This window comes from Plectropomus leopardus, chromosome 21 (genome assembly GCF_026936395.1).
Source record: "Plectropomus leopardus strain MGB_pleo_1.0 chromosome 21, ASM2693639v1, whole genome shotgun sequence".
NCBI lineage: Eukaryota > Metazoa > Chordata > Actinopteri > Perciformes > Serranidae > Plectropomus > Plectropomus leopardus.
The window spans coordinates 18,947,631-18,973,528 of NC_142196.1; the positions used below are offsets into that span (position 1 = coordinate 18,947,631).

Here is a 25,898-nt window from a genome sequence, read left to right on the forward strand (position 1 = left end):
TTATTTTGTAGGAAATCTATTTTATCGATTACTACCTAATCCCTGAGGGACATTATGCTGCAAGCAAGGTTGAATTCAGTTTTGCCCAGGGGCACATCTGCACCAACCTCCTCATAATATGGAAATAACTTGATTCCTTTTTCTTTCTTTTTTTTGACCCTGCGCAAATTGGCTTGATTTCTTTACAGAACTTGAGAAGAACAAAATATAGCATTATGAAAATTATAAATATAGCTTTTGGGATTTTTCCCCTGTTTTTTTTTTCAAAGAAATTCTCCAAATCTATTCATTTCTTGCAATTTGCAGAACATTTCTATTCATTCACTTCTATACATTCATGACAATTTTCTGGTATAGGACATAAATCCTCCATACCAGAGTCTCATGACCATAGGGGGAAAACAATAATGCCACAATGTACAATGTTGAAATCATTAATTGAACAAATAATAACATTAATAAATAAAAATAACTGATAGTTATATACTAAAGTTAAAATTAAATTAAATCTACAATGTTAAAATAATTATTTAAAGAGTTGAATTAATGTTTGAAAACACTAAAATTAATAAAAATGAAAAAAATAACATTAAATATACAATGTTGAAATAATAAAATAATAATTGAATAAACATTTTACAAAAATAAATTAATTAAATAAAAATATAAAAACTTAAATTACAATAATTACACAAATCAGTGTTAAAAATATTAAAAATATTATCATAATTTTTAACAGCGAGCACATCCTCTGGAGGCTCATTCCATGATAACTGATCTAGATATGTCTTAAACCACTGATATCATATTTAAGGTGGAAATAATTCATATTCTTTGTTACTGAACAGGGGGACTAATTAAAAAAAAAAGTGACACCATTTTTTCACAAGAGAAACCATTTATTCCTCAAAACCCATGAGGCATATCATTCAAAATAATAACATTAAGAAGGCAAAAATTACATAGCGGGTTTTTTTAAGGCACAGGATATATAACAAGAAAATCATTTAAAACCTCCAACAGTTATGAGAGCATGGCATCACATGTACTTACGACGTAGCTGTGTCATCTCAACGACAAGTTCTGGCAGCCTTGCTCATGAAATGCATTAACTGTTGTCTCTGCTCATATTATTCAGTTTGTTCGACTCACGTTTGGTTTGAGCATCAATCAAACCCTGATTCAAGTATCCTTCATATTTTGCAGCACTTGTTCATAGCCCTAAAATGCCCCCCAAAGTCTTCAGTAACATCCAATATTGCACAGTCATTTTAAAATTTACAGAGCGATCATTTAATTCCTTTGCATATGTGCATTCCATGTTTGTAATCAAGCATAAAGAACAATAAGAGGTAAACAATCAAATAACACTGCATGACAAAAAAAAAATCAAAGTCAAGCCTGCTCTGCTACCTAAAGCCTACTTTTGTGATTGTATCTGTTCCTTTGGTAAGAGTTTTCTCAGACGACAAAACACAGTTTCGCACATTTGAACAAACTGGACAGAAAGCAATAACGATTCTGACAGATTTCCATATAATTCCCCTCAAGGAAACAAAATGCCATGAATACCCCTGCAAATTCTTATATATCGGCAACTCCATATTTACATAAAACACTGAAAACAGAGACAAGGCAGTTAGTGTGTCAACGCATTACAATAAGTTACAACACTCTCCCAGCGTCGTCATGAAATCATCAGTGATGGAAATAAGATCGGAAATGTTTGAAAAAATTGTTGCATGCTGAAATAAGTCCTGTAAACTATATGAAAAGTGAGTGCAACAAAATGATGTGCCCTTATATTAACAAGATCACTATATTACAGCAGAGAGGTGGCGTCATTATGTGAGGAGGGAGTCTTGAATGCTTCTGATTCCTTGAGTTGACACACCGTCTTCACTCAGATCGTACCTGCAAGAGAAAACAGTTAAAATTAATATATTTAAGCACTAAAATAAGCTGATTATGATCTCTTAATGTGGCACAGAACAAAGATAAAATGCAAAGTTTACCATTGTGTCCATCCTTTTGATATATCCTCTCCACTTAAATCTACCAGCACCTGCAATTTTGAACAAAACAGCAAATAATTAAATTAATTCATTTAAAATTATTTATTTTTTTACATTTATTTTTCATTTTTTAGTTATGACGTAAATGCGTGTTTTTGTACTGTCAATTTGTGACTGTGATTTTTGTAGATTTTGAGATAACCAACATAAAATACTCAAAAAAAAAGACAAAGTTTTTGGAATATATAAAGTTCTACAAAAGTGGATGTGCTGCTGGAGAATGCACATAATAGCTGCCAGAAGTTACCTTTCCCAAAAGCCCTTTGTGTTTGGACAGGAGGCTCCCTCCGTTCTTCACTGCTACATCCAGAGTTCTCCTGTGGAGCTCCACCATAGATACACTGAACTCAAACCTGCAAACGCACGTTTTTCACAGATTTTATGACACTAATCTGGAGTAATTCCTCAAAAAAACCCATTTTTTGTCAATTGCAGTGTGAAAAGTGAAATGAATTATTCGACAGTGGCATCCTTGTTATGCTTCCTGTGTTATTTGCTTCAAGCTCTTAAAAGGTAATTTCACTATTTTTCAACGTATATTCTCATGTTTTTGTATCTATGTGAACAATGGAGTTTTGAAATTGGTCCAGTGTTGAGTAAAAGAGATACAGCTGGCAGTGGAAAAACAGGTTGCAATGTGATGTTAATGGGCAATTATCTCCAACTATAATTATACTTCCACCAAAAGTGTTTTTTTTTGCCACTGACAGGCTCAGAATATTATATTAAGTGTCTTTTAGTGACCTTATCAAAAGGTAAGTTCACGATCACACATTAGTGTTTTAAAAAAGAGGGGGAAATATCCAGAAAACTATATTTATAATTGGTATAATTAAATATTAAAAAAATATGTTACAGAAAAAATGTAGGATATTTATTCTTTTTCAGTTTTCAATAATTTTCCCAGGTCATTTCCTTATTTCTTTCTTTTTTTTTTAAAATTACTTTTCTTCTTTCCTTTTTTCAGGGAATTGTCTTGTACCTTTTCAATATGTTCATGTTTCAAAGGGTTAAAAACATGCCGTTGACAAAATTTAAGCACACGATAGTGCCGATATGTAAACCCACGTTTGATCATAAACTGGGTTGAGGGTCCTCTTCATTGTGCTCGTCTTCCTCCTCCCTGTCCGGCTCTTGTCAGGCAGCAAATAGAGGCGGATGAAGGGATCGGAGCCGTCTTTGGTGAAGGCTATCAAGTTACTGAAGACACACAGGACAAAATTGTTTCACTCACATGTTGCCAGTCACATGTTGCTCAGGTTAACTGTGCTTGTTTATTCTTAAATGTTACCAGCAGCAACTGCATACTGAAGAACCCATAAATTAAAACAAATGACGGAGACTTGGGCCAAAAACACAAATGAGCTGGAAAAAGTCCTTGAAAACAAGACCACCTTCAAACAAGTCCACCATATATCTCTCAGAAAACAAATTTAGATGCAGGGTGTGTTGGCAGTTGGGGACCTCACCGGCAGGCGTGCACCACCACAATGAGTTTGTTCCTCTGGGAGCTGTGTCGGACAGTCAGTTGGACCTCACCCAGGGGGTACTGGCTGGGGGCCGAGCCGCTATAAAACACACCAGAGTAAGTCAGTGTCGCTTCCAGAGACTGCAGCTGCATTATACAGCCGAGACAGATGGATAGCTCCACAGGTAGTCATATAAAAGATCGATAAAGATACATATTACAAAAAGAGCCAAGATAGCATTCTTTTGGAGGCAAATGCATACATTAAATTACAGAAATAAACTGAAAACCAATAAGATTCTTAAGATTATCAAATGTTGTTATCTTTGTTTTTAAGTGTGCATGGTAATATCTCAATGAACCAATGACAGGAACAGTTTTCATTTTCAACAGTGGATCATTTATGCCAGTGGTTCCAAACTGGTGGCTCGCAGTCCAAAGTAGTTTGCAGGTCCATTCTGAATGGACTGCAAGTGACTCGTGACCTTTTTTTGTGAAAAACACACTTTATTTTGAAGTGCAATGAATTTGCAGCACAGAAGTGAGGAGAATTCTGAAGTGTTGTTTCATGCTGTAGAGGTTTTTTTCTTTTTTTTCAAGTTCAGTGACTATTTTATGCCCCACTTTTGGTATTATGTGGCCTTTTTTCCCAAAAAATAAGAATATGTCTGAGGGATTGGTTTTTGTTTACCAGTTGCTGTTTTTTTTACCCTTCCCAAAGCTAAAAATACTTTTCCTTCAGCCTCCCTATATGACTCTGGGAAAATACTCTAAGTGTTCGTCCCACATGATGTGTTCAATGTCTGTCAGAAATTTAATAATCCAACGGTAATTTTAGTTTTTACAAGTTATAAATGTGGTAAATGGTGTCATTTTAGTCATTTTTATTTTGGTGGGCCCATGGATTTGGAAGAAATATTTTCTTAAAAAATAAGAAAAAATGTTAAAAGAAAAAAAAGGCAAACATTTTTGGAGGTAAAGAAAATCACCCCAAAAATGAAAAAAAATCAGTGCCAAAAAAAACCCAAAAAAGACTTTTTTTCCTATGGCGGTCCGGGCTAAGCCCCTAATGTCCTCAAACCCTAGAAACCCCTGGTTTTAACTAACTGCACTTCATTCTTGCAAAAAGTTTTATAACTTCCTGTTTTAAGCCGACGTGTTATCTATATTTTGTCAAATAAAATGGAATATGTGGCAATTTCTCTTATTTGTGGACCTTAAACTAATAACTAAGGGGGGATCTGGACCCAGTGTCTGGACCAGTTGGGAACCACTGATTTATTTACTTACTTCTGTAGCTGACGGAGCCTTTGCTGAAGCTCCAAGGTGGCGAAGGGCAGGGATATATCCGAGGCCAGGCTTGGCGTGGACTCCTTGTGAGGCAGGTATTTCTGGGAGCTCGACATGCCGGTGCTCAGGTTGGAGAGACTGCGCAGAGGGCTTGCCGAATACGGCTCGCCGTCCCTCTGCTGGAGCGTGAGGGTGGAGGCGTCTATAGGAGGAGGAGGCGTAGGCGGAGGCAGCGGCGAGTCTGAAACCGATCGTCTCTGGATGGGGGCTGGGGTCGGCTGCGGCACACTGGACTTCCTGACCTGGACGGAGGACGGCTGGTCTGAGGAGACCTGCTTCTCAAGAGACAGGATCTACAGAGAGACAGAAGGACGTCACCGAAAATAATGAGAAATACAGCACAAGTCCCTGCAGGTCAAATGAGACTTAACGTAATACAACCCAACTTTACTCTCCTAAATTTTTTAGTTATAAAAAGGGATTAAGAACACAGATGGACCTGGCCTTAAAACTCTGCACTGCACTGGACTTTAAAAACTGAGCAATGAGAGTGACTTACCCTTTCTTGTAAAAAGCTCTTAAAACTGCTGATAGTGCTGAAAAATGTCAGGTATTTTTCAGGGTGTTAGTACAGCCAAATCTGTCGTTATCTATCTATATATCGCTCTATCTTGTGGTTCCAGAAAGGTCAATAAGCCTGTGAGCCAATTTCCCTCCCAGGATATCCATTATGAATCTTGATATGTTGGTTGTGATTCAATACAGGAAAGCTATTTCAGTGCAAGTCAATATTTTGAAATGGCTGCTTTCATTTTATTATTTGATCAGCTGTGATGATGTAATACAAGAGAATTTGTTTTGTTTCAGTGTTGTGAAGGGCAATAGGATTTTCAAGCAGTAACTGAATTAACTGCAGTCTGGAACAGAAAGTAAATAATAGCTAATATGTATCTTGTACCTTCAAGATGTAGTTTTTAGTAACTCTCTCTTCATTATGAAGTCAGTCCAGCAATATGCACAAAATGTACAGAAATTAAAGGAACATTGTGACATTGTATTTGGCAATACAGAAAAAAGTTATAATTGCGAAGATTATTTCTTACTGGAACCAAAGCTTTTACTGTTGGGCTGACATCCAGAGAGACATAATTAGTGCAAAACTGAATGAGGATTTATAGACCTCAGCTTACTTTGCACCAAAAAGTGTATCGCACTCGAATGGGAAATGATTCATAGACTGAGCGCTACTCAATGGATAAAATGGATGATATCAAGCCTTCCATTAGAACGAATAATTTACATTTCAAAGACTGAACAGCTTATATTTAAGAGTAAATTAAGGCTTTTCATTTATTACGTTAGGGATTTAGATTTAAATACTCCGTGTTTAACATTTAGGGGGATTTACTGGTATATCAAGCAGTGAGATTTGCACATTGGAACTCATTTACTGATTAATTGGCGCTGGTTATTTATATTATTGCTGTGTATTTATTATGAATACAGCCAATCTGATGCTGGTTTGTTTATGTCTTTCGCAAATCACAATCTATAAATGCAACTGTAGCCAGTATTTTTATCTCACTATCACCATCCTTGTTCATATTTTAAAAAGCTACAAATTATAATTAGCCACAAAATCAGCCTGAAAAGCTGGAAATCAAAATGGAAGTACACAGAGTTGTTGCATAGAGATGGTAATCCTTCTCATCTTGTGGTACTGGTGTGAAAAGGCAGGTTTTTATAACATTGCAGAGTGGCGCATTGCAAGTAGTTGCATGTTTCCACTTGTCTCGTTGCAAATCTTTGATCTGAACTGGGCTTAAGATAACGATAACATGACAATTCTTATTTTGAGGTGCATGTTGCATGCTAAATATAGTATACTTATGATATTACGTTCCATTTCTGACAATATTTCCCCCTAAATCCTACACACTGGACCTTTAACAGATGATCAAGTGAATGACTAATTTCTGTGGGCACTGCAGTTTCTGAGCTTGTAGAATTTGTATTTTTTCCTCTAAATACTTGTTATATACTATATACACATTAACAGGAGTTCTTAGTTTCTTTGTTTTGTGTCAATGCAGCAATTTTATGTTGTGTTTTATTATATTTCTGAAAGTATTTCTTGGTTATGAGCTAGAAAAGAGACCTTGATTCTTCCTTCCACTGTCTAAAATCATAGATTCATTCTTCAAGTGTTAAACCTTGACAGCTTGGTGTAGCAACTGTTACTAAGAGCAGCGGGCTAAAGGTCAAATTAGATTTGAGCCGAGATTACAGGCTGTTAGAAATTCAATTAATAATTTCAGTTTATTGCTGACACTGCAACACCTGCGTTGCCGCAACATTAGTTCAGCTGTACTGCGCCACTAAATACACGGCCGTTTACTACTCATTCTGTTTGAATCAGCAGATCTTGAACATGTGTTTCCTCGGCCTGATGACTCTTCCATAGCTAATGCATACAGGACAGTGAAAGTGAAGCAGTCCGTCTTTACCCGCAGGGCCATCTTGAGTTTGATGGTGGAGCTGGGACCGGAGTTCCTGAGAGGAAAGCACTGAGTCAGCGTCATGTCCTCCTCCTCCAACAGGCTGCTCAAAGGCACCGTCAAATTACCCAGGGTGCATTTGTTCTTGTCATCTTTTACCTGTGCATTAAGAAAAGGAGACAATCTGCTTCAAAGGGACAGCTCACCCCGCATCAAAATATTTTTCCTTTCACCTGTAGTTTTATTTAGCAGTCTAGAGTGTTTTGGTGTGAGTTGCAGAGTGTTGGAGAAATCGGCCGTAGAGATGTCTGCCTTTTCTCCAACATAATAGATCTTAGATGGCACTCGGCTTATGGTGCATAAAGCACAATAACATAAAAACTAACTTTTATGAAAACTCAATAACAATGTCTCTTTCCAGTGAGCAGTTGCATGTTGGAACTAGGGCTCGTCAGACTCGTTTTTGAAGCACCACAAGCTGAGTGCCATCTAGTTCCTTCTAGAGGACAGACATCTCGACAGCTGATACAGCAACTCACACAAAGAAAACCTTGACTAATAAATAGCACTACCGGTAAAGAGAAAAATATGTGTTTCTGATTTGGGGTTAAACTGTTCCTTTAAGACACGACAGCTACTTCCATCATGCATGATCTTATGAAATTTTTAAACGAGTGCAGCCTTACCTCCAGCTCGAGCTCCTGCCTCCGGGGATTGTGGACAAAGAACGAGAAACAATCTTCCCACAGCGGCTCCTTGCTCTTGTGCCGGATCTTTACGGGCAGACAGGGAGTCATTTGTTAGTTGTTAATAATGAGACACGTGAGAGCAACTAATTAGGAACAGAATTCATCTGGAGTCATCTGTCAATATAACCTTCAGTCATTAGAACCTGGCTGTATTTAAAACTTGGATGCAGAATAAAAATATCACACACTAATACCATCAGCACGATACCTTTAACTGAATATTATATATATATGTTTCTATCAAATGTTTTCGTTATTTTTTTGTATATTAACAATGTACTTCTTTTCTAGTATACTTTTTTCTCCTTAATACAATAATGTTGTTTAAAATTCATAATTACCTCTGTGGACTTTCATAAGGCATTAATTTTCAGTTTCCCCGCAAGATTTGTTTCCATGAATAAAGAATTAAGACAGTATTAGGCTGTTGCCTCTGTACTTAAGCAAATTGGATATTAAATGGAACAGTGAGTATGAGGTTAAAGTGTTTTTCAGCTCTAAGGGTGTCTGAAGATGTCCACTTTCATATTGTGTGAACAGTGTAGGACTCAAGCCAGTTTCTTGCGTACACAGTCTCCTAATTTTAGGACCATACAGCAAGACAACAATCCTAAACATAGTATACTGAACTGAAATTGAATCATTAGTGCAAAAGAAAACTGCTTCAGAAATTGTCTGGTTCTTCACTAGAAATGTGACAATCAAACAACAACTCCCAATCTAATCACAGAACTTAATATTATGGAATTATGGATTATGAGTTTAAATTTGCAAAAAAAAATAGTAAAGCTTATGAGTTGAATATAAAAGATCCTGTCTTTGTACTGTATTCAACTGAATATAAGTCAAAAAGATTTGGAAATAAATGTATTCGTGCAAGCGCTCTTACTTTTTTTAAATTAGAGTTGCACAGATTAGTATATTTGCTACTAAATGGCACATAAAGTGTCCACAAACAAGAACAAAAAGTTTAAGTTAAGCAGAATGAAGTATGAGGTGCAGCAAACCAAAAATGTAATGTCTTAATATGAGGACGCAGGGACGTAGGAGGATAAAAAACTAAAACTGATGGCCACAACATAAATCTATAGGATCATAATATTGCACAAGACTCCTGTGTTTATCTGTTCAGGGACCTAAAAAATGATGACTTTACTGAAGCTCTTTTAAACTTGCTAGATTATTTTCTGTCACCCAAACAACAAGAGCAAACATTTCTATTTGATTCAGCTGGTGTCAATGTAAACACCCTCAAATTAAAGTACCTATCTCATAACTCAGCTTCAAAAGGAATCTAACATAACAAATGTCCATAAACCTATTACATGCTTGCAGTGAAACTTCATTATCAACAATAACAGGATCCATTTAAGTGGTTCTTCCTTCTGAATAATTTCCCTTTTGAACTCTACACAGAAATTTCCCATGAGGTATAGCTGGTAAACGCACTAAATGTCAGTGTGGAAGCTCTTTAGGTGACTCTTAATGGTATTTTGAAGGTTATGAACCTCATTTTATTTCTTCGTGCAACAATTTTCAGTTCATCTCTCTTTTAGTACCACAGTCAGAGGCACACATTTTGTACTAGAAAGCTTCAAGTAGAGATTTTTAAAGAATGAGATGTGCTGGTTGTTCAATAGGTCTTTGTGTAAGAATTTGAAATATATTCTGTGAATTTAACTGATGCTTTCAATCTTCCACAATCCACATGCTTACTTAATATGGGAAGGTTGCAAACAAAATCACCTTCAGACGTTAAGTTTTTCCTCTTGTAATAAAGGAAAAGGACAAAATCTGAAAGTATAATGACACTAATGGATATGACTCACCTTACTTTCAAGTGTTTTGTGTCCGACAGTCAGCTGGACATAAGGACTGGGTTCGCTGCTACTCTTCTTCCCAGACTAATAAAGAATCAGAAAGAGGGGTGTTAGCTGATTTTCCTCACCTTGACACATAATGTATACATGTCAGAAACAGACAACAAAATTACACCCAAATATTAGCTCCTCAAGACTCTGTATCAAGCACACAATTGTGAAAGAGTCTGGAGTTCAAAAGGGAAGGATCATTACCATACGGTTTGACAAGCAGGGCTGCAGGCAGGGAGGCTACCGAGGAGACTGCAAGGCTTCGTCTCCTCTGCTTTCTAATTTTAGCATGCTGGGTTTTGACACCTAAGTATTATTCAGTACTCCTTGCAGAATAATAATACCCCACATATCTAACAGCCGGGGGGGAGTCTCATCTTACTCGTTAACCCGTCTTTTCTCTCAGGAATGGTGCTCAAATTTGACATCGATTTCTCACCAGCATTAGAATTAAGCCCCTGCGATTAACACAATCCGACTCTTTGATATGCTACAACTTGAACTGAGGCACTTGGCCCAAAAAACCTTCTGTTTGTACTAAATTTGCCCAAAAATATCATGTTCCTTGGTATTGTAATGTAATTCTACAACTGCGACTTCTGTCTACAGTGTATAAACCATTGCACACGTCTGTTTGGGAAGGGGAATCCCTGTGCTTCTTTAGTTTTTTTTCCCTTTTTTTCTCCCTGTTAAGGTTTTCTCAATGGAATTTACCTCATCTGAATCCAAGGTATACAGATAGACCATGTTGTATGTGGTTCAGACTGTAAAGCCCTCAAAGACAAATCTGGGAATTCACAGTTTTACAAAACACTTAGCTATTCATGTATTTCCAGTGAGCTGACCAATAAATCTACCTTGTAAATCTCTATTCTGATATCAAGTGATGCTAAAGGACCCACAAGAAGAATGTGGCTAGGAAAAGTACCCTTCAGTAATAAAACAGCATTCCAGTATAGACACAACAAAGGAAATAAAAGAAAGTTGTAATTTTTTTTTTATAAAAAATTGTCAACAGGGTCATATCAACTCATGAAGAAATGCAACAAAGAATTGCAGAGGCTCAGTCTGTCACCTCATTATCTGCCAGCCCAGCCAGGTAGCAGCCATCAGGAAAGTAAAACTAATGGGAGCAAACAAGAAGTATATGTACTCCAGCTGCCCTTTAATGCACAATGAAACTAACACACAATGCTGGAGTGAGTTTCACCATTGACTGATGTTGCACTGTGGGAGTGCCACCGCATGATGGGCTTTGAAACTTCCTGGAAATATTAAAGAACTGACAATGCAGCCACTGATTTTTAAGAAATGCGGAAATGCTGCCTCACGTGCATGACCTCCTGTTTCATACCATTAGTTTCAACATGAGGTGGACATGATCAGTTTCTTGATTAGCTAACATAGGCTGGGTTGTTCTGCAGGTTTGCTGCTCGTAAACTTTGACCCAGTTCACTCCCAATGCAAGAAAAATTAGCACATGTAGGGACAGTCGGATAGGAATGAAAATGTATTTTTAAGTATTTAAGTATTTAAACTTTTGAACTCTGAGCAAACTTGTTCAATTTCTTTTGAAAACATGGGAAAAACAGTCAAGGGCAACTTGGTAAGAAATGCTGAACAAATTCCAAGAAATTTGTAGATTTAGAAAATTATTCTAAAAGCTAGGGGACAATGTTTCTTTGGTGTTTTTTCTTTTTTTTCGTTGTTGCTAATTTTCAGATAATTTTTTTGTACTTTTTACTAAATTCTTGCTAATTTTGGGGTCATTTCCTCTGAAGCTGCTCATTGCCTTCTTCCCCTGTTTTTAAAGGAAATCAAGCCAATTTGCTCAAGTTTCAAAGACTATGACTGCTGCAAGAGATGCCACAGTTTCAGTCAACCGTAAAGATTGAGGACAGATTGAGAACAATGGATTGAAATAGTTAAGTGCAATAATAGACTTGTGCATGCAAGATCACAGGAGATAGCAAAGGTGGAAAATCACTATCAATCCAAATAATAAGAAAGGAGAGCACAGGACAAGAAAGATACAAAAATATACAATGCAATCATCCATCTTCATGCACAATTTTTGAAAAAGGACGAATCAATCTGCTTCCTTGACAATCATCACAATCACATGACGGTGGATGGTGCACTTGAGGTTACAGACGCAGAACACAGATGAGGGTGTGATCTTTATGTGCAATCCATTTTTCCCACATTACCTTCAGGGCCTTAAAGACTGAGACTTGCTTCAACCCGTCATAGGTGAAATCTGACAGGTTGCTCTTTAAGCCACAAGGAGATTTGGGGGAGAAAATCACACCCACAGTTAGTAGGACAAAGGTGGTTGGGTATGGTTAAGAGGCATGAGGAAAAAAAAACAGAAAAACATGTTGGAATATGTGCCCGAAACATGAGTGATACGGGTGATTAATAAAAAGTTGATACTGTTGATACTGCAGGGAGCTGACAATGGAAACTCGGGTCAGAATAATGAGGAAGTTTCCTACAAGGAAGATTTGGAGCTGCTTCTTTCAGACGATGTGTGCCTTTTCTAACAAGCTCACTGTATCTGTGCATCTAGTCATTAATTGGCTCACTAAGGCAGACGGAGATTGTTATGAGCTCTGCTACCAAGCTCTTTGTGCTGAAGATATTTTATATTTCAGCCTTGAAATGAGCACCTGATTTAGCTGAATAAGAATCCGACTAACAAGCAGGCAAAGCTAAGGCCTCTGTTTTGAAGTATCTGTTTTATGTTAATGGTGACCGGGCACACGGGGTAACTTTCATCATACGTTACAATAAAATCGTGCAACTGACACATGCTTTAAGATGCAGGTTTTTTAAAGATTCCTGTTACTGTTCAACCCACGTCATCGCACACCACCAATGCTGTCAGGATGCAGACGTATTGAGGGACTCACAAATATTGTTCTATACTCTGAAGTATTGCTCTCACAAAAGACTAGACCAGATGCCCTCCTCTCACTTAAGTTCCCACAGCCTAAGCTGCCTGTGAAGACACTCTTGGGTGAAAAAGAAAGAAAGAAGAAAAAGGTGGAGTTATGAGGATCAAGATGGCTAAAAAAAAAGTATTAAAAAAAGAAGTTATTTTTGTGATCGATGTCTTTTTTCTTAAAGGGAGGTTTTACCACATTTGGTGCAATAAAAGCTTTTAAATCTTTTTTACATAAATTGAATAAATGTACAAGGGTCCTGAGAAGTAAAGGTTTTAGATGTTGAAGGTTCTCATTTGATAAGTGTTAAAGACATTACAAGGAATTCCTGAGCTGTAGTGACTGGTTCATAAAACTTGTTAAAAAACATATTGACCCATTTAGAGCTGGAGGACACATCCATAATAACCATCTGCTGCTTTCAGGGGTCTGTAGCAGCTGAGATAATGAGGAAAGGTTCACCTGAAGGTCACAGTGCAGCGAAAACCAATGTAGAAAGCAAAGCATTCAACGTTATGGTAAAAGGAAAGTGTAACATTCCTGCACACTGACCAATAATCCCTTTTTAAACAAGTGTGCGACACTGGTATTTCTTACTAAACTGGTTCAGACTATTGCTAAATGTGATGTGTGTGATGTGTGTGTGTGTGTGTGCGTGTGTGTGATTGTTTGTGTTCTGGGTGGGGAACAAGAAGCTTGCATAAGCCTGATGCTATATTTTACCACAAGCTATAGCATCACAACAATAGCGCTGCCAGCAGCATCATAATAAAGTGATCATTGCAGTTTCTTACAGGAAGGTTCTTTGCTGAGTCCAGAAAGATCACAAGCAGTGCTGATGATAGACCGTCGTTGGCCAGGCTTCTGTCTGCACGCACACTTCGCAGCACCTGATTGGACAGAAGAGGCAGAAGTGGCAGTAACACCAGAGACAGATTTGCTCTGTTAAAGGAAAACTTCACCCCACAAATGACCATTTGTATATCATGTACTCACCCTGTGTTACATTTAATTGTGAAGAAAACATTTCTCTTGCATGCCTCCACAGTGAAGAAGGATCCAAAAACAGAAAATTCTTGATGAATTGAAGTCACAGCGTTTAACAACAGCAAAACTAAATCAAATCATCGGTTAACAAACTGTCACACAACTCATGCATTATAGTCCAAGTTTTAATTATCCGGTCATGCAGTCACTTCCCAAACAGACGGCACCACCTGTCTGAAAACTGAATGGAGAATAAGATTTCAACTCTCTTAAAAGCAAGACTCCATTGACAAAAAGAGTAATTTTACTCCGCTGTGCATGGGAGCTGCTGTTCTACTACTGCCTTGTGTTATTGTGTAACTTTGGTGTTTTAAAGCAGTGGTTCCCAACTGGTCCAGCAACAGTGTCCAAATTTTTCCTTAGTCATAAGTTCAAGGTCCACACATTATGAGTTATCACATATTTGATATTATTTCACAAAATGTAAAGAACACAATGGCTTACACACAGAAATAATAGATATTTGCATTTACCAGAAATTCACTGTATTTCAAAATAGAGTGTGTTTTCTACCCACACACATACACAAGCCACCTGCAGTCCAGTCCTAATAGACTCACTTTTGGACTGTGACCCACCAGTCACACAATGAAACAAAAAAACTACAAATTGAGGCAGTGGTAGATCAGCAGTTCCCATGTTCAGCAAGGTAAAATTACCATTTTTGTCAGTGTAGTCTGACTTTAAAGATATAAATAAGTTTCATTTTTAGTTTAGTACCCTTTCAGAAAGGGCTCTCTTTTTGGAAAGTACTGAGCATACGACTGGATGACTGAGACTTAGGTTACACTGCACGAGTTATGTGACAGTTTATAAATTCATGTTTTGATACAGTTTTGCTGTGGTTGAACACGGTTGCCTTTACCTCCAATTCATAAAAAATTTCTCTCCGTTTTTGGATTCCTCTTTCACCGTGGAGGCATGCGAGAAAAACTAAGTTTTCTTCTAAACTAATACCATTTGGGTGGTGAAGTATTCCCTCGAAGCAAGAAAGTTTGTCTTTTTTGTGTTGTACCTGGTCCAACTTCTCAGGAGTGGAGAGCAGAGAAAGCCACTCCAGTTTTAAGTGAAGTTTCCCAGTAGGGGCTTCTTCCAGATTGAACCACTGCAACAGTGTTAAGAAACATCACATCATTGATTTATCAAGGGGACCAAACTATTGATTTTTGAAGTGGCTGGCTAAAAATTATCTTAAAAACCTGGCAAAATGTCAAACTATTCCTTTAGGATTAATAATATATTAACTCAAAATCCTAATTAAACGAGTGCTATAATTTTGCCATAGAAATGGTTTTACCTCATCAACCTTCTGTTCTTTGTGCAGCTCAGTCATATCGATCATCAGGCTGTGAATAATGACGAATAATTACTCAGACTGGGAACAGTGAACAGAGAGATCACACCTATTAATCTAAACAGAGGGGGTCCAGATATCGACCGGCTGCTTTGTGTTGTCAGCAAGGGGTATAGGGTTACATCCTTGGGGCAAAATCAATTGACTTTGCCCTTGGGCTCAGAACTGTGGGATAACACCTTTTCTTTACTTTAACTGATGTCTAGTAGCACAGATACTTTCACCACACCTCCCCTCAGGCATCAACATCGTGTTAAGGACACAATTTGTAATGCCATGGCAGATCTTTAGCTTTCCTACAAAGCTTGTTGTTACAAATCAGTCACATTGAGGGGTGCAGAAGGGACGTTTTCTCATTTGAAGTCTGTTTGATAAGATCACAGCAGAAAATGAAAGAAACTCACCTTCCCAGGAAATCATCTTTGTCAGGATCCTCGTCAAACAGCTCAATCTCCAGGTGTTGACCCGAGTGCTCGTACACCAAAGCCTGATGAAGACCAGCACATATTGATGCTTGTTCAAGCAGTCACATTCAGTCAATAGACAGATTACTTTATTAATGGAGCACTGTGTACGATTTAGGGGGATTTAGTGGCATCTAACAGTGAGGATTGCATATTACAACCGGCTAAAACATCTCCTGGTTACAGTTCCTTCAGTGTTTACTGTCCAGGAGGTTTTTATCTGAATTATCTGCAAATGTCTCTTCATCCCCAAAGCAAATGGACCCAGTCATTTAAACCAGTAAAACACTGAATTAAGCAGTTTCACATCACAAATCAGTTTTTCTCTGGCTAGCAGCTTGTCTGAGACATGCCAAAAAGTGTCAACCATCTCCTAATGTGCGCTCACATTTTTCCTCTGATAACTAAAGATGCCATTGTTCAGGAAGTTTTTACCAGGAGCCAAATTATCTGCAGTGGTTTCTTACTCTCCAAACAAACACGTAAAAACACTGAATAAAGCAGTTTCATGTTACAAATCAATGCTTCTCTGATGCTGTTTGGCATGTTGGAGACAGGCGGGCAGTCCAGCACCTGCTAAGGTGTGCTCACCAATTTTGTTGGTTTTTTTTAAGAATTTTTTCTTGGCATTTGCCTTTATTACACAGGACAGCTCAAGCAGGGAGAGAGAGGAGATAACATACAGCAAAGGGCCACAGTCAGAGTCAAACTCGTGGTCACAGCAACCTCTGTACATGGGGCACCTGCTCTACCACCAGGAGAGCTACAAGGCTGCCCAGGTGTGCTTACCAACTGTTTCTGATAACTTAAGATTCAGGTGTTCAGGAGATTTTTATTGCAAGCCAAATTATCCGCAGAGGTCTCTTCCTCTCCAGAACAAACGGAGCCAGTGATTTAAACAACTTTTTTCAATGCTGCTCATCACAGAAGGGTGACGTGAAAACGCAATTGGCCCTATCTAGTGCCAGTGTTTACTTTGTCCATTCTGGGCTACTGTAGAAACATGGTGCTGCAACACGGCAATCTCCATGGATGAGGTCTCACTCATTATGTAGACATAAACAGCTCATTTGAATGTAACAAAAACACAACTATTCTTATTTTCAAATGATTATGCACTTAAAAAAAACATACAATATACTCTGTGTCTGCCAATATATGTTCCTAAGACCTACACACTGGGCCTTAAATGCAGGTTGGGAGAATGCACTTGTTTTCATGGTTAACTCATATTGAACTGTCAGAAACATTCGTTACTCCAAGAAACATCCCTAACTTGTCACCTCGTAAACTTCGTTCCACTTGGGATGCAGGGTCTCCTTCACCGCCTTGCTCTGGAATAGCTGGTTGCCGATCTGCAAGACGCCGTACGGGTCCGACTTGCCTTTGATTAGCCCTCCCAGAAATGTATCCTTCCCTTCCAGATCCTGAGCCTCCAAGAAGTGAATCCTGAGGACTCCCTGTGGAGACAAGCAGAGCACAGCGTGAAGGAGGGCAACTCTGAAATAGCAGCCTCTGACACTTCGAGGCCACGATGGAGTCAGAGTTGATAGGATGTGATACTACCTACTGGGCATCCTGAGGCAGAGCAAGAGAAAGCTGTGGCTCATTACTAAGGTTAGGTAGATGCTTTCTATCATTTACATTTTATTTAATTCCCTACAGAAACTGTTTAAATTTCAGGTAAGGATTTTACCAATCTAGATGGTGGCATCTTATAATGATAATGTATGACATTTATGTCAATATCAGCATATTTATCTTTTAATGAATTTACTTTTACTCACTTTTTTAACTTTAAACTTTACTTAAAACTTCCAACAAACTAGACTGTGTGTCTATATGTGAAGTGCTCATTCCACTGAGCCTGCAACTAATGATTATTTTAACAAATAATCATTTAGTCTATAAAACATAAAAAAAAGTGGCAATCACTCATCCCAATTTCTCAGAGCCCAAAAAACAACTCCTTCCATTTGTTTCATTTGTCCAACCATCAGTCCAAAACCCAAACAATTTTCATTCATAATCATATATGACAAAGAAGAGCAACTAATTCTTAAATTTAAAAAGCTAGAACCACCAAATGTTTGACACATTTGCTTTTAAAAACTGAAACAGGTCTTTGATTATGAGAAGAATTGGTGACTAATTTCTTTTCAATCAACTAATCGATCATTCAACTACTAGCTTTAGCTCTCTCTTATGTGGTTCCACATTAAAATTATATAATGCAGGATATTCCTAAAAACAATGCACAGATTTAGATAAAAGTAATTCCTGTGTGACAGTGTATTTATCTGCAGATACTCTGCCCTCTGTCTGCATTTTTTTTATTTCTACTGATTTTGCTGCGTTCAGGACGTTCCTGAAGCATGCAAGTAAATTTGGTACTGTATAAAAACGTAGCAGCCAGGTACCAGACCATTAGCAGCATGCATCAGAGGAAGCTTTGAAAGGGCACACAGAAACAATAGCCTAAATAACTTCAATATCACAAAATGATGTCTCCTCGATCAAGGATACTGCTTGCATTGAAATGAACTGAGGTGTTTATCTTGTTGCCATGGATACCAATGCCAGCAGGAAAGCCTTGACGTGCTTTTTTTTGCTGCCTTGGCTTTTTCACTCTGTTTTATGGCTGTGAGTTACCTTAAAAACTGATAACTATTTCTTTTATAACAGAAACAGAAGTAAACACAGATCCCATGAGATTAGACTATCAAGAACTACCAACTACAAACTCCCTCAAATGGCAGTGAGTTTATGAACTAACCCAAAGAGTCAGAAAATGCATATTGAACCACCTGTTTAATTGCATTTTTAAACTGCATGAGTACCTTTGGCATGGGAAAGCGTAGCTTGGCCAGTTCCACATCCCTGACCAGTGGGACAGTGATTCGGTTGGGTAGAACCAGATAGCTGTAGATAATGTCTTGAATAAGGTTGTCAGAGAAGCCACTGTAGGGACAGGGGAGGGGAGAGAAGAGAGGAAAGGGAGATAAACAGAATGAAGCAATGAATTATTTAATAGACAGTACGGTTGCCCTTGGGTTATAAATATTCTCCTTTAATCTCAGCTTAGTACAGTGCAATTCTGATTTACATGTGAGAAGATAGTAGGAAAATTGGAGTCACTTCAAGCATGTTGGTGCTGCTAGCCAACAACCCCCTGAATGTCTATCTGATCCACAAATGATTCAACACTTCATGACAACAACAATGACAGTGTGGACAGAGTATGGCATTACTGTCAGGCTTCCCTTTATTCATTTAGCTGCCGCGGCACAGCTGGAAAATTGCAATCACTGCTGGGAAAAAAATGGAATTATAGTGGGAATCCATCATGCGGTGCTATTGCTAAGTCTGTCTCTCGAAGAAAAACAGTTGTGATTATTTTGCAGCTGTCCGTATATCAGGATGTGGATATCCTCATCAAAGGTGTTCGTAAACTGAAAGTGATCTTGAAATTGTCTCTGGAGTGATTCCAGGACTCTGAAAACACAGCGGATAAATCTACAAAATGGGCGGCGGGAAGTGCTGCCATGTGAGATACAACAACATGGTCAGTTGACAAGTAGCCCAATAAATCGGACATTTACTAATACACAGGACCCGATGTGCCTTTCCCATGTGCTTTTTAGTTGTCCACCTGTGTAGCAACTTACAATAGCAAGGTGACAGCCTGTGGGTAATTGGTGTTATAAATTTGGGGAACGTCTGTCCTGGATGTCTTGTTGAATTAGCCCCAAGGCTGACAAGGGACTCAATTAAAGTTGCCAGTTTCAAAACCAAGAACATCCACTTGCACTGATTAGACCTCCTGTACTGCCTGTCAAAGTCGAAATGCAGTGGCTACAGATTTGGTCAAAGCTGAATTAAAACGAGGATTTCAGTCTAGTGTCCAATGTATAATAGGTCAGCTTCCAATGACTTTTCCCACTCGCTGTTATCGTAGGGAACTGCCCACACTGCCTTCTTCATGAGTGGACAAGAAGACAATGAATAGACATGAGTTCAGACAGCCTGTATGTAAGTGGTATAAATTTAGTGAAATTATATCTAAGGTGTCTTGTTGAATAAGGTCAAGGGTGCTGACAAGGGACTCAATTAAAGTTGCCAGTTTCAAAACCAAGAACATCCACTTATGATTAGACCTCCTGTACTGCCCAACACAGTGAAACCCAGTAACTACTTATATAGTAAAACAGCTAAAACCATTATTTTATACAGTCTATGACTATAACAGAGTGTCACAGAGTCAATATATTTTGCAAAAAGTATCAAAACACGATATAGGTTTGATATATTTACATATATCAACTTGAAGGAACAGAAACTGTAAAAAGAATCACTAAAAGCAGTGCAGAAATGTATGATTATTAGCCTCACAACCTCTCAACAACACCAACTAATTTCCTCTCTGCTGGCAGCTTCAACAGCAGAGCATACATGAGCTGAACTTACACCAGCGAACACAGGCCAACTAAAGGCCAACTGATCTGAAAGCACCTCCTTCAGCAACATGGAGCCAAAGTCCATCAGCAACATTGAGCGATGTAAAACAGCTTTTCCCCAGGCATACATATACAAATACAGAATACACACGATGGAAACACTAACAAGCAATGAAAGTTTCAAAATGTCAAACCGCCCAGATGTCAGCAATTTATGCATAGCCAGCAGCTATTTGACATTTCAGAGGGTAGTTCTAAGTTTGCTGGAATTTATTGTAGGCGTTGTTAAAGATAATACAGTCAAAGTTTGAATCCCATACTTGGGGATTTACAGTGTATGTTTAATAAGTGCTTGCAGTTAATATCAACCTTGTAATTTATTGCTTTCATAACTTAATTGCAGTGGTAAAGTTGTAACCTGAGACAGGTGACAGTCATTTTTACAGACAAGTGACAATTACTGAGGCTGCTTCAGGACTGTCCTGCAAGTCAAGGATCCATAATACATTTGTTTTTCTTTTCCACTTGCCTGGTGTTTTTTAAACATATCAGTTTCAAACTCTATTCAAACATAATTTCAGCTAGATGGCATTCACAGGAGACAAGATTTTAAAAAACGTAGGTAATGTAAATAAAACTATGATGCGTGTTAGAGCTACATTAAGTCGACAGCTACAGATGTTAAAATTGTTGTTATGGTACATTTCGTGGAAGGTTATTCACTAAAGATGACTGTTACAATTTCTTTACACATTACAAATTTCCATGACCTTTCCAAAACTTTCAAATTTTTTCTGAAATTCCATTACTTTTCCAGGCATGGAACATAAGACTGTGAAATTCCATGACTTTTCCAAGTTTTTCATGACTGTGGGAACCCTGGAAACAGCACTGAAGCAGCACAAACACCATCCGCTCTGACAAAACCGCTAATGAAATAAACTAAATTAGGCTCTGTTTCTGTCTTGAGTCAAGAGAAACATTCATTTGATCAATCCTCAGCGCGTCATCCAATGGAACCGCAGGCTGCAGCTCTTCTCCATGAGCCGATTAGAGACATTATGATTCTCCGGTGGGGGACTGATCAGAGATGGAGCTTTTCTCCGGCTGAGAGCTGAGGGCGTAAAGGGATTCCTGCTGCATCAGCGCTTATTGCTGCGTTTTTGTTGCTCCCCTGGCATAAACACTGGAACACCCCACGCACCTGCCTGTGTGTGTGTGTGTGTGTGTGCAGGCAAAGTAACAAAAGTGGGACCGTTTATTCATTTATTTGAGGACAAGAGTGCTGACTGCAGACATGAACATTCATTCTTTATTTGGTGTTGTGTTTAACTCTCTTGTGAGCTCCGTCAAAGCCCAATTTATATCATCCTTTGACAGACAGTAATGATTTTAACTTTGCTAGTGGTATGGCTCTGGAGATGGTAATGTAAGTCTGTTAATCCACCACTTTGGTTAAGACTGAAATACCTATCTAACAACTACTGGATGGATTTGCACAAAAGTTCACACTTCCAGGATGATATATTTAAATGACTTTGTGATTGTACTTTGCAGAAACTGTAATACATTTGGTTATCCTCTGATTTTTCATCCAGTGCAGTCAACAGATCAAAATTGTATTTGTCTAATACTTTTTTTATTAAACAAATAACTGCAAAACTAATAGCATTCTCTTCAACCTCAGCTGTAAGTTTTGTTTATGTGTCTGCAGCTCAGAAGGTAGAGTGGGTCGTCCACCAATCAGAATGTCAGCGGTTCAATCGCCAGCTCCTCCAGTCAAAGTCCTTAGGCAAGATACTGAACCTAAAATAGGTTTGGATTGATGTGTGATTGTGTAAACTGAGTAGCAGGTGGCACCTTGTATGGTAGCCTCAGCCACAAGTGAATGAATATGTGTGTGAGTGGGTGAATGTGATATGTGGTGTAAAAGCACTTTGAGTGGTCAGAAGACAAGAAAAGTGCGATACAAATGCAACTACATTTACCATTTAGTGCTATTTATTAAATATAAGCATACTATCGTGAAAACCCCTCCATGTTAGTGGATGGGACATGGGCCAAAATAAAAAACAATTTTTTCCCAAAGACAGTTTCAATCATTTAGGGAAGTTCTTGACACGCTCATGTTTGCTCAAGCGTTTCTTTTTATAAGTTTTGTTTTATTAGTTGTATGATGCTAAGAACAGGGGGTGTGATATCATGATTGACAGCTGTGTGTGACAGTAACTCCAAATTAGTGGCTCTGCCCGTGATAAGTCAGATGGTCAATAGTCTATACTGCGAAGACTGCTATAGAACAGACCTGTATGATAACAACTACACACAGAACCCCAAGATGGCACCTATTCAGTCACCTGGTGCACACGCCCAAAAAAATGTTTGAATCTGTGTTTACTACCGATATGTGGTTCACTAAATATGTGCAGAAGGGTTTCTCCTGCTAGCCCTGCCTGCAAGTTCCTGCTTGCCACACAGATTTTAGATTGTGATGATGTAAAAGATGTTTATATTGCTTTTCTCAGCTCACAAACAAATAAAGAACCTCCATGGATCAAAAATGCATAAAGCAAGAGACATAATATCGACTCTGTTTGCAGTTTAAGGTGTCCTGTCAACAGTTCTGACATCAAACATCTCTTTTATAGTGGTGGCCTAATGGGAAAATGCTTTTTGGGTAGCAGAGGACTGCAATTTGGTGAGTGGCCACTGAGCAAAACCGGAAGCAAGCCTGAGCTGCTTTCCTGAGGACTTGGCGGAGACTCTGGCTCCAAGACGCAACATGACGGCAGTGGTCGCAAGCGTGATATTTTTGCTTCATTTGTCATTTCACTTCACTTCATTTCATTGAGAAATGGAGACGCGTTGTTCATCTTCCCATGCAGTCTATGGCATGTCACCATGTTGGCATTGACATTTTGTTTATAGCAGTGTACCTGAGATCAACCTAACTGAACCGGCAGCATGTCTGCAGACTCTCAGTCCTGTTTTGATTTTAAAACCAGCTCCGCAGCGATGACACATCACAACATGTAAACAAGTGAGGCATTTGTTGCATAATGATAATAACAGGGTTTAACAGAGACACAGTGGGAGAGCCTTCGTGTAGGCAGCTGATGCTGTCTGTCTGTCTGCTGCTGCATTCAAGGAACTCTGTTGCTGCAGCTAAGATTTCACCATCTGGGCCTCTCCTACAGCAGCTAACCCCTCTTATCCTGCACGTGCTCCCCCTTCCTCCACAACCAACACACCCACACACACAGGCACATGTGCTCACAAACACTCATATATTACATTGCACAAGCTGCACAGATCCATTTCACCCCCACGGAGGACTCAACAGAAGAGCTGACGCAGACCGGCCGCGCTGCCTGTGCCAACATGTCTGACCACATAAGCAGCGTATATAACAAGCAGCTGTGATCCCAGAAAATCACATGGGGCATTAATTCATGCATGTTTCACTTTATTTGGGGTGTAAATAATATATGAACCACTCAAGACAGCAGTGAGTAATTGTGTTGGGCTGTTAGCATCTCTTAATCGACTCTCATTTACTCTCTGCTCAGCCCACACGACTGCCGGAGGGGAAAAGACACTTAATATAAGCAAGACAAAATAAGCAAAAATGAAGAAAACAGGCTACAAACAGCACAATTCCTCATCCGACCAGTTTTAACCCAATAAGATCATTAAACTCTTACCTTAATCTGGTTGCTCACAGGAATGTGTGCATTTGAATGAAATTCATGTCCTACAAATTTAAAGAAACACATCACACTCTCATGTTTGCTTGTAAAAAGATGAGGTCTGCTATATCAGCTCTGTCGGGTCAAGCTCTTAGTCACGACAGTAGCATGGACAAGGACACCCCAGGGCATCCAGTAAGAGAAAAAAAAACACCACCCAGTGAAGAGTCCAGTGAAAGGACCCCCTGTAATATGTATTTCAGTATCAGGGTCGTGGATGGATTACTGAACTGGGCACAGCCCCAGGGGCCCAAAGTGTCAGGGCACCCCCTGGCCTTCATCTTCAAAATGTCACTTAACGTAACACGTGCAGACCAAGAAGAGACTCAAAATGACCAAAAGAAGACAGAAAATGACCACAAAGAAACACAAAATAACCACAATAAGACACAAAACAAACATACAGAGACTCAAATAGCCAAAAAAACCCCTCCAAAATTTAGGATCTTAAAAGACACTAAATTTCCCTAAAAGAGACACAATAAGACTACGAAGAGACACAATAACCCACAAAGAGACAACAAAGACCAAAAAGGCACAAAAAAACTACAAAAATGTGCAAAACAAGCACAAAGAGACACCAAACAACTGCAAAGAGATCCAAAGTAACAAATGAAGAAAAATGACCTCAAACAGACACAAAATGACTTCAAAGAGACACAAAAAGACCATAAAGAGATAAAAAGGAACTGTAATGAGAGTGTTTGAAATGATTAAATATATATCTACATTGCCTTCAAAAACTCTCTGAAATCTCAACGTTCATTTAATTTTCTCTCACAAACACAAAGAACGATATTTCTTGACCAGCAAGGAAAGAAAGTTAAAGCTGACTTACTTGAGCCCAGGAATGTCAAGTATATTAGTGAGTCCAGTCCAGTTTATGTCCACGAGCTAAAAAGGGAAACAGAGCACACTGTTGAGCAGGCTGCAAGTGCAGAAAGTGTGAATGACTTTAAATTGATCCAAACACTTAACTTTATTGTTTCCTGGTCCCTGTGCTACATTTACCACTTGGCATCTTATTTTCTGGCCAACAAACTCTGTTGATTAATAACTGTGCAGACAAAGAGTCCGACACAAGTCACAGCAAAATAATATAAATCAAAAGTTCTGTGGGTAAGTTGCGATGGTTTTGGCCCACTTTAAAAACAAGGCACTATTTCACCTACTATACTCAAACAGAATTAATTACTTTGGAGAAATGTATGACTGATTCTGGCTGGTGCTTACCTTACTGCACACCAGTTTGGCAATGGAAGGTAAATGAAAAAATAACTTTCTATGGCCTTGTATATTTAGAGAGCTGTATGCAACATTCAGAGCACAGGAGGCTGAGCCGGCAGCGAGCAGCTAATGGTGCTATTAATTAATGGTGCAAAAGTGTCTCCATTGTCACTAAAATACTTTGCCAACAAAATGTTTTAAATCTTCTGTACAGAGTTTGACATGCTGCAGACTAGAATTGTAAAACTGTGAAATGTGTTTGTTATTTTACTTTTTAACATTACTTCCATTATATTTGTTTTCAATCTACCTCAGATTTGTGAAAGGTTGTGAAATGCTGTTTGGAAAATTATTGTCATGCACTGTCAAGAGATAATAGTTCAAACGACAATTAACTGCCTGGTTTCTTCAATTTTCACTCAGAAACAAAAAGTCAGCCTTTTAACTTATAAAAGGAAGAAAAAATGATCTGACTTTTTTTGGTAGATAATTATTGAAATCGACCAATATAAAAAATGTTGACATTGTTGTTGACAAATGATAACATTCGAGAATTATTTCCTATATCTGTGTTACGTGGGTTTTCCCACTGCCCCGCCAGTTTATGAGACTAGCAACGGTCTTGAGTCCATTCACTCCAATGGAAGAATTAAAAGTGAGCACAGATTATTTTGCTCCAAAGTCACTGAAGTAGATATTGG

The 25,898-nt window shown here is 38.5% G+C and overlaps 1 protein-coding gene across 3 annotated transcripts in view; it reads right to left on the minus strand.

Annotated features, from left to right (window-relative positions):
- Positions 1-878: 878 nt before the first annotated feature.
- Positions 879-25,898, minus strand: part of esyt2b (extended synaptotagmin-like protein 2b) — a 42,601-nt gene continuing 17,581 nt past the window's right edge. Inside the window, exons 7-23 of one of the 3 annotated variants that reach the window (XM_088071819.1) lie at positions 24,809-24,864; positions 18,605-18,725; positions 17,048-17,224; positions 15,705-15,787; positions 15,244-15,292; positions 14,962-15,051; positions 13,694-13,789; positions 12,867-12,968; positions 9,910-9,984; positions 8,018-8,104; positions 7,341-7,490; positions 4,834-5,186; positions 3,545-3,643; positions 3,144-3,275; positions 2,323-2,428; positions 2,016-2,065; positions 879-1,914 (exon numbers count right to left, since the gene is read on the minus strand). In XM_088071819.1, the coding sequence (XP_087927945.1) occupies positions 1,845-1,914; positions 2,016-2,065; positions 2,323-2,428; positions 3,144-3,275; positions 3,545-3,643; positions 4,834-5,186; positions 7,341-7,490; positions 8,018-8,104; positions 9,910-9,984; positions 12,867-12,968; positions 13,694-13,789; positions 14,962-15,051; positions 15,244-15,292; positions 15,705-15,787; positions 17,048-17,224; positions 18,605-18,725; positions 24,809-24,864 (1,896 nt within the window). In that variant the 3' untranslated portion in view covers positions 879-1,844. Of the gene's footprint in view, positions 1,915-2,015; positions 2,066-2,322; positions 2,429-3,143; positions 3,276-3,544; positions 3,644-4,833; positions 5,187-7,340; positions 7,491-8,017; positions 8,105-9,909; positions 9,985-12,161; positions 12,225-12,866; positions 12,969-13,693; positions 13,790-14,961; positions 15,052-15,243; positions 15,293-15,704; positions 15,788-17,047; positions 17,225-18,604; positions 18,726-24,808; positions 24,865-25,898 lie in introns of all 3 variants that reach the window. The other 2 variants (XM_088071820.1, XM_042510306.2) reach the window with 2 other exon arrangements.